The 9,442-nt window shown below is 42.2% G+C and overlaps 1 protein-coding gene across 1 annotated transcript in view; it reads right to left on the bottom strand.

Annotated features, from left to right (window-relative positions):
* Positions 1-262: 262 nt before the first annotated feature.
* LOC308286736 (protein Wnt-7a-like) overlaps positions 263-9,442 on the bottom strand; it is a gene marked incomplete at both ends in the record, with an annotated part of 30,589 nt that continues 21,409 nt past the window's right edge. Inside the window, 2 exons of the mRNA XM_080727855.1 lie at positions 263-553; positions 2,495-2,683. Of these exons, the coding sequence (XP_080583981.1) occupies positions 263-553; positions 2,495-2,683 (480 nt within the window). The remainder of the gene's footprint in view (positions 554-2,494; positions 2,684-9,442) is intronic.

Genomic DNA, 9,442 nt, shown 5'->3' with positions numbered 1-9,442 from the left:
ACGAGTGCACTGGTCCAGGCTGTAACCGTTCAAAGCAGGTCTCAGGGTGGAGGCTGGTTGTGGATGGAGACCTCCATACATGGGGTGTTTTTTTGTCTTCCTCCACCCTCTCCATTATCCGTCAGGCCAACATAACCCTGTTTACTCAAAAGATGTGCACAGCAACACACACACGCACACCGATCCGCCATGCCCCCGGCGGTCGCGCGCGTGTGTGTATAAATAAAGCATCCAATAAAAATAAAAATAAAATCCCTTTTTTTCACTTGCAAGTGTAAACCTCGGTCCGCTCGCTGCAGGTGTTGCACTTGACGTAGCAGCACCACAGGAACTTGCAGTTGCACTGCCAGACGCGCGAGTACTGGTGCGTGTTGTAGCCGCGGTCGCAGCACATCATGTTGCAGCTGTTGGGCTGCGCCGCCGTCTTGTTGCACAGGCGGCCCTGCGTGCCCATGCTGCCCGTCAGCGGGTTGGCCTCGCAGTAGTTGGGAGACTTCTCCAGGTACACCAGGTCCGTGTCCTTGGGCTTGCGGTACGACTGCGGGTCCTTCACCTGCAATGGGACAGGGGGCAGTGGATGGAGAAAAGAAGCAGTGGTGGGAAAAAGAAGTGGTTTTCAGCAGGGAAAAGAATCCGGGATGAATCCAATAACCTGGAAGTGATTATATTTGGAAAAATACATTTATCTCGGATTCTTTTCCCAGGTTGTGTCTTTGGTCAAAATTCAAAACTTTTTTTTTCCCTTTTTCTTTTCTTTTCAGACCCTAACTAAGGAAAGCATCATCTGCGATACAGTTTTTTTATTATGAAAAAAAACTAAAATAAATCATGGTGGTGCGTTCCTGAAAATAAGGTAAAAACACTGAAAAACCTGGCAGTTCAAAAGCTCAAAGAATAGGGTTTTACCTGTGACGTCATGACATACTTTTTATTTTTGTTTTTTCTATTCATTTGGTCATTAAGGTACACAGAATGAGAGGCCCGCTCTGCCGGAAACTCTGCGAAAAAAAGTTATGGCCATTTGTATATTCACTCCATCGACAGGAAATAAACACACCAAAGAAAATATGCTTTAAGTAGCATGTGAGGGGTCAAACTAGGGGTTCTTGATGATTCTGAATCCATTGCAAGCATTTGTTTTGCATGAAAAACATTCCTTGGGCTAGAAAACGGACCAAAATAACGGTGAAAAGTGATGACTCATCACTTTCACAGGTTTGAGAGGCTGAAATCTAGCCTAAGGAATGTTTTTCATGCAAAACAAATGCTTGCAATGGATTCAGAATCATGAAGAACCCTTAGTTTGACCCCTCACATGCTACTTCTTTTGGTGTGTTTTTTTCCAGTATAGTGAAGTCAATGGGAAACTTCTTTTCGCAGTGTTTCCGGCAGAGCAGGCCTCTCATTCTGTGTACCTTATTGACCAAATTAATAGGAAAAACTAAAATTTGGAGTATGTCATGACATCACAGGTCTTCTCTCATTTTGGCACAGTGGCTCCCTGGCTAGTATCCATAACACAATTTAGAAATACTCTGTTACAAGTGAAAATCTGTTAATGTACCCGAGTAGTAAGTATTGGCATCAAAATACACTTGAAGTACCAAAAGTAAAAGTACTCATTGTGCAGAATGTATATAAGGCTGAAGTGGTTAGTGTTGTGTAATAATCATCAAAATATACAAACCAGTAACTAAAGCTTTCATATTATTGTAGTGGAGTAAAGGTAAGTAAGTAAAAGTACATTTTCCTCTGAAATGTAATGGGGCAGAAGAAAATTGTAAATACCGAAGAAAGTAAAAATACCTACAAATTATACTTAAAGGGGCACTCCACCACTTTTCAACCTATGTTCATATAATTGGTCCTCACTCAAAAATAGCTTTCTTTTTTTCTTTTTTCTTTTTTCTCAAAGGAGGGCTGTGGGCAGGTCAGAAACCCATCGTCTTGTGACATCATCGATTGCCATTCCATCTTATAGAAACTGCAGGCTTTCTATTCCTGAAAAGTTGCAATTTTAAAGTGGAAGCCATTGTTCTCGCGATAATAAAAATCTAAATATTTTTTTCAAAAATATTTATAAATATTTTTTTTTGTGTGAAAATGATGATGTCACAAGACGATGGATTCTGAACTTCCCACAGCTCTCCTAGGAGACTTGGACCGAGTAGAAAAAAATTGTGATGTTTTATCATGAACATTAGTGAGGACCTATTATATGAAGCCAGGTTGAAAAGTGGTGAACTACTCCTTTAAGTACAGTACTTAATTTTTTTTTATAGAGGGTATGCGCGTGACATCATCATCATACCCGGAAGTTATGCGGGAACGCCTACCGAGTGGCAAAAACTTTCTGGCCTTGACAGCCCATACATCCAAAAAGTAAAGTCCTATCTGATTGCATTAAACGACGTTAAACTCACTTTGCCACGCGATTTGCCATTCACTTTTTTGCATGCGCATACTCTATACTTGGTTCCTTCCCAGCACTGACCTTGAGGAACTTGGGCCTCTTGTTGCGGCTGGCGCGGACCGGCTCCACGTGCATGGCCTGGTTGTAGCGCTCCTTCAGCATGAAGCCCAGCTGGCGGAACTTGGGCAGCGTGGTCCAGCACGTCTTGGTGGTGCAGGAGCCCGACACGCCATGGCACTTACACTCCAGACGCATGTTCTTCTCCAGGACCTGGGGAGTCAAGTGTGGACAGTCAAAGATTTTCACCATAAAAAAAGAAAATCCCACCCAAGTGGGAGTGAGCGGTAGGCCTAGAATTATTGAATGCTTTAACTATTGAAAAATAGCAGATATACAAGCTGCGAGCTTGTAGATCTGCTATTTTTGAAAAAGTTGTGAAAATGTGTGCAAATCTTTGAATATAGTATGTATTTTTAAAGCGAACGTTGGTAACCTTTTCTTTGACGATGGCTGGCCAGATTGCTGACATAGAAACGTAGGTTTTTCAAAAAATCCTTAGAAGGATTCAAAAGACACTTATAGAATCGGGTCAAAATTCTAATTTTCACAATTTTTCAAAAATAGCAGATCTACAAGCTCGCAGCGCGGCACTCGGTGCCGCGCTGTGAGCTTGTATATCTGCTATTTTTCAATAGTTAAAGCATAAAATAATAATACACATTAATGTGTACCCGTTCTAAATGGGTTCATTTAAGCCAGGGGTCTTCAACAGGAGTCCGGGACCCCTAGGGGGTCCACAGAGTTACTACAGGGGGGCCACCAAAATCCTTGTGTGATAGGATAGTTCTTGAACCATCGCATCCCTATTCCGAGGAGGACTTTAGCCAAAAATTGCAGATCTACAAGCTCTCAACGCCTCGCAGCTTGTAGATCGGCTATTTTTGGCAAATAGGTTTGTAGAAGTAAAAAGGGAGCAGACCAATTACATAGTGAAAGGTCAAGTTTACAAAATATCGACGATTTAAGTGGTTAAATGTCTGAAAATACACATTAACGTGAATCCAACATAGACTGATGACAGTGCTGTCAAACGAGTCTATGAATCTATCTATGAAATCGATGAAAATCTGCTTCATCTTTCTCTCAGCTAAGGGGTCCTTGGCTTGAAAACGTTGAAGACCCCTGGCTTAAGCCTCGAACAGAGTCGGGTCCGCGGTGGAGTGCGGTGTAGTCTTTTTGAGCGTTAACGTTGTAGTTTTATGACTCAAAAAGACTACACTGCACTACACCGCGGTGGATAGCCTTCCACCGCGGACCCGACTCTGTTTGAGGCTTTAGGCTACTCAACAGCGCCACTTGAAGGTAGGTCACCCAGCGGTATTGCAGCTGTTGAGGCCGTACTCATACATACATAGGGAAAGACATACACACTCGGTCAAACGTTGGAGCGGTAGGCGCAGCTCATAACATAGCAAGATATATAAGCTTGTATATCTGCATTTTTTTGTATTGTATTATACATTACTTGTATGTATTAAAATATAGTTAAAGTGGTTGAAATGATTGTGAAGCTGTATCAACTAATCTTTCTGGGTGACGTCTTGGTAGCATTTTCAACAACATGTTTATTTTAACGATCAATCGGTCGATTGTGTTTCCGGCCTGGATGAATGGAATCAATGTAGTATGTACTTTATTTGTCTGTATCATTTTTTTCTTTTCTTTTATCCCAATACAACAGAAAACAGCTGTGTACCGTTAAGATTTTAGCTATTCAAAGTTATTCATTGCTATATTTTCACATTTAGAGAAAAAAAAAGTTTTTGAGGGTCCTTGGTACGAAAATAGAAGGCATTTGTAGAATCGGCCTCAGGCCTTAATGTTTTAAAGAAGAAGAAAAAATACCATGAGTATATTACTAGCTCATTTGCTGCCAAAAACGAGGAACCCGAGAATTTCGCGATGTACCTCCCTGCCATGCCCGAGGAACCCGAGAATTTTGAAAAAATAAAAAAAATAAAAAAAATAAAAATTAAAAAAAAAATTTGACCCCAAAAACTATAGTAGGCATGATAGCGATCGCGAAATCGCATGTTTAACCCCCATAGCAACCCCATCTTTCAAGCATGGCAGCCATTTTTGTTTACATATTAGGAAAACATAGTGGCTGTTAACTCATGAATGCCTGAACGGATTTCCATTCTGACTTTTTTGTTTGAAAGCTGTGAGCAATCTGCACACACGTGGTGCATGATCTAGGCATGGGTGTGCATGATCCGTGCACATTGAATTACATGGAAGTCTATGGAGATTTATGGCAGGATTGGAGTACGAAGGTATTGTTAAATGGCAGCAAATGAGTTCATCGCTAAACTTTTGTGTTTTGCCAATTATTTGGGGTCCCACTTGCTAATATCCTCGCGGCTCGCCAGTGGGCCCTCTGCCCGCATGTTGGCGAAGCGCTGCTGTAAGTAACCCATATTCCTGGGAATGCTGGCATTAATAATCTGTGGGCACGATCCTGTTTGATATAGAAAGCTTCTATTGAGAAATTAGAGTCAGGGAGACAAGCAAGAAATCCCCGAGTGCAGGCTAGACCCTCGCCTGGAGCAAGAGATGTCACATCTGATATGAGACACACACACACACAGGGAGCAGGGGTGTCACAAGGTGGGGGGCGAAAGTTGGACTGAGTTACCAGGGCCCCAAGGTGGAGGGGCCTTCAGTATTTTATACTTTAGCTATTGAAAAATAGCAGATCTACAAGCTCACAGCGCGGCACTGAGTGCCGCGCTGCGAGCTTGTATTTTTTGAAAAGTCGTGAAAATGTGAGGAAATCTTTGAATATATGTATTTTTTAAGCGAACATTCATTTTGTAACTCAAATTTTGCTTCTGTGGGGTGCCTGGAACTAAATATTTTGAGATGGGGGTCCGTGGCCAAATACATATCATTTTGGGGGTCCTTCACATGAAAAGGTTTGATCACCACTGACATAGAAACATAGGTTTTTCAAAAAACCTTAGAAGGATTTGAAATATTCTAAGACTTGCACAAATGTTCACAAATTTTCAAAAATAGCAGATCTACAAGCTTGCAGCGCGGCACTCGGTGCTGCGCTGTGAGCTTGCAGATCTGCTATATTTCAATAGTTAAAGCACAAAATAATGCGTAATAATGCGTTCCCAGTCTAAATGGTTTAAACCCCCTCCCCCTATGAAGAACATTGATGGGGGGCCCGCAGTGAATCCTTGTACCCGGGGCCCAGAATGTGGTGCGACACCCCTGCAGGGAGGGAGACAAAAAACACACAATGGCAGATCCTGCATTCTCAAATGATGCACCCAAACTAAAAGGAAAACAAACTTCCTAAAGACATCAGAGAGAACTGAAACGTTCTACCACTTAAAACTGGTGGTGGGGAGACGAACATCCTGCGAAATACACCATCTATGAGCTCACATTACATACGTAAATCCATCAGTCCGTGAATACTGTACATAGATAGAAAGGGACACACACACACGAACATGCAAACACACACGCACGAACACACGCGCACACGCGCGCACAAACGTGTCATGCACACACACACACACACACACACACACACACACACACACACACACACACACACACACACACACACACACACACACACACACACACTAATGATAAACTTTAGGTATTGTGGGACATACACACAGACGTTATCCTCAATCCTATGTCTCACAGTGTACTGCAGTGTCTCACAGTGTACTGCAGGGGTCTTCAACGTTTTCTGGCCAAGGACCCCTTAGTTGAGAGAGAGATGAAGCAGGGACCCCCACAACCTGTTCATAGATTCCATATAGTTTCATCATTTGACAGCACAATCAGTGTATTTTAGATTCATGTAAATATGTGTTTTCAGATATTTAACCACTTGAACCGTCAATACGTATATAAACTTGACCTTTCACTCTGTACTTTTTCCCCTCTACACTAAACCCCTTCGCCTAAAATAGCCGATCTACAAGCTCACAACGCAAGTTCTCAGGAAAAAAGAAATATTTCTATCACACAAAGATTTGGAGGACCCCCTGTAGTAACTCCGAGGACCCCCTAGGGGTCCCGGACCCCCTGTTGAAGACCCTTGGTGTACTGTGTATACCGACATACAGTCTGTGTTGTAATGCTTATGTGGACATCGTGTAAACATACAATGTCTGTGTTTAGCAGACGCTCTTATCCAGAGCGACTTTGTTTACCTGTGATCCTAGATTACTATTTCCATGCGTTTGATGTATTACTGTACCTGCTTACTGTAAGTCACCCAGGTTTAAGAGTGTCTACTAAATTGAATTGTAAATGTATTTACAATAAGCCAGGTAAACACTTACATCAAAGCAGAGAGACAGTGTAGTCCCTCAGTAAACCACGATACCAGCTAAACCGAGCACCTAATGTCAGTCTAAACAATACTATCGAAAATAATAATCAGTACTTTGAAACTTTAGGATACCAGGTAGTCAATGCTTTAACCAGTGAAAAATAGCAGATATACAAGCTCACAGCGCGGCACCGAGTGCCGCGCTGCGAGCTTGTAGATCTGCTATCTTTTTTTAAGTCGTGAAAATTTGTGCAAATCTTTGAATATATGTATTTTCAAAGCGAACGGTTGTAACTCAAATTTTGCTTCTGGGTGGTCCCTGGAACTAAATATTTTGAGATGGGGGTCCGTGGCCAAATAAATATAATTTTGGGGGTCCTTCACATGAAAAGGTTTGAGGTCTGACATAGTAGTCCCTCAAGAACAAACTAACTGACCTCCAGTTATGTGAAAAGGACCTTTTCTTTGACGATGGCTGGCCAGATTGCTGACATAGAAACATAGGTTTTTTTTTTTAAACCTTAGAAGGATTCAAAAGACACTTATAGAATCGGGTCAAATTCTAATTTTCACGACTATAATGTGTACCCGTTCTGAATGGGTTAGCCTAGCATCTGTACAATAAAAACATCTCAATTAAATTTTAACCTTGTGGTAAAAAAAGGAACTAGCCTAAAGTAGCATTCCACTAGCTCTCATGTTGCTCTCAGACATCGAGGAGTCTTCTCTGGAGGTAATTGTCAGAAAGCATGGATGCCTAACAGCTTAGTGCGGTCATGCCCTCCTCCCCCAGCCCCCACAAATCTTTAATTTATCCACTTCATTCAAGTCAAATGGCCACTGTTTGCTCAGCAGAGCCCGATTGTCTCCACCAGGCCGAAGACTATGTTATCGCCCCGTCCATCGATCCGTGTCTGTCCGTATGTACGTACGTACCTAAGTCTCTTGACAGGAAAGCGCCGTTGGACCAATCGCTGAGAAACTGTGTACACACAGAGGCCACAGCAGAACTAGCCTGTTCGGCACATCGGCCTGTTATAGCGCCACCGCCGGGCCGATTCTTGCCAAACACATTTTCGCTATTACTCCCACAGATTACACATCATCTCTATAGTCATGTGATCAAGACAGATCCGTCGGATTTTTCATATGGAGACCTGCCCCGTTTTGAACAATGCCTCAAAATCAAGAACACAGCGTGTGATGGCCATGAAACTTTGCATGCACATTCACTGTCTTTTTATAGTGCCACCAGGATAAATTGTATTAGTCCTATACATTTTGTGCAAACATCACGCAAATCTGTAAACATGATCTCTATAGTCATGTGATCAATGCGGATCTGTCCGATTGTTCATATTCCAGCCTGATTGGCTAAGATGGGCATCTAAAGTTTGCATGTCTGTGCAATAACTTCATCAACATTAATCCCTCAACTTCTACAGATTTCACTCCCCCTATAATGACTGAATTGCCAACATTGCTAGCCCACAATGACCTACTGTACCAGACCTGGGGAGACCTGTGCTCTTTTTCTAGTTCATATCTTGTCTTTACCACGGTGTCAAGCGCCGAAAACAGCCCACGTACAAGCTCATAACAGGCCTCGTCCGCGGCGCGCTGTGAGCTTGTAGGTCGGCAATTTTTGCATGTGACACCGTTATACAACAGAGTAGAAATTAGGCTTAAGCCAACCAACCAACCCACCCATCCCGCCACCCATGGCACCTTGTACATTCCACGTTTACTCCTGTCAAGAAAATGCCAGGGTTGGTGCTTCAAAAACATTGAGACATCATTTTGAAATCCTACATGAAAGGCATACTACGATAATTACAGTGAGATCTCCTTCAGGGAGCCTAGTTAAGATATCCTCAAACAGCACCTGAGCAACGCAATTTGGCTGACACCAAATTGCCCCTGAAGAAAAGTCAATAAGAACAGCCTGTTTTATAGTCCGTAGTACGATGGTGTCACTCGCAGACAAGCATTTACATTCAATGCAATATATAAATGACGGCAGCACTCTGTAACTTACAACTTACAACTTACAATTTCGCTGTACAATTTGGGTATTTAGCAGACACTCTTATCCAGACCAACTTACTTAAGTGGGAGATGGGAATAATCAGAGTAAACATAAACCTTAAATCAGGGTTATTCAACGTTTTCAGGCCAAGGACCCCTTAGTTGAGAGAGAGATGAAGCAGGGACCCCCACAACCCAGAGATATCATATAATTTCATCGCTTGACGGCACAATCATCAGTGTATTTTGGATTCATGTCAATTTGTGTTTTCAGATATTTAACCACTTGAACCGTCAATACTTAATAAACTTGACCTTTCACTCTGTACTTGGTCTGCCCTTTTTCCCCTCTACACCAAACCTCTTTGCCGTAAATAGGCAATCTGCAAGACATTGTGAGCTTGTAGTTGTTTTTGGCTAAAGTTCTTAGAATATGGACTCTATAGGTTTCAAGTGGTTAATATAAAAAAGGAGGAAAAAAAAAAAAGTTTCTATCACAAAAGGATTTGGAGGACCCCCTGTAGTAACTCTGAGGACCCCCTGTTGAAGACCCTTGCTCTAAATCAATAAACAACAAGGTAAAGAGTGCAGAGAGAACAGTTTAGTGCCTCAAAAAATGAACCTAGCAT

The sequence above is a fragment of the Nannobrachium achirus genome (genome assembly GCF_963921795.1).
Source record: "Nannobrachium achirus genome assembly, chromosome: 6".
Lineage (NCBI taxonomy): Eukaryota > Metazoa > Chordata > Actinopteri > Myctophiformes > Myctophidae > Nannobrachium > Nannobrachium achirus.
This window is presented reverse-complemented; position numbering and strand designations above follow the sequence as displayed.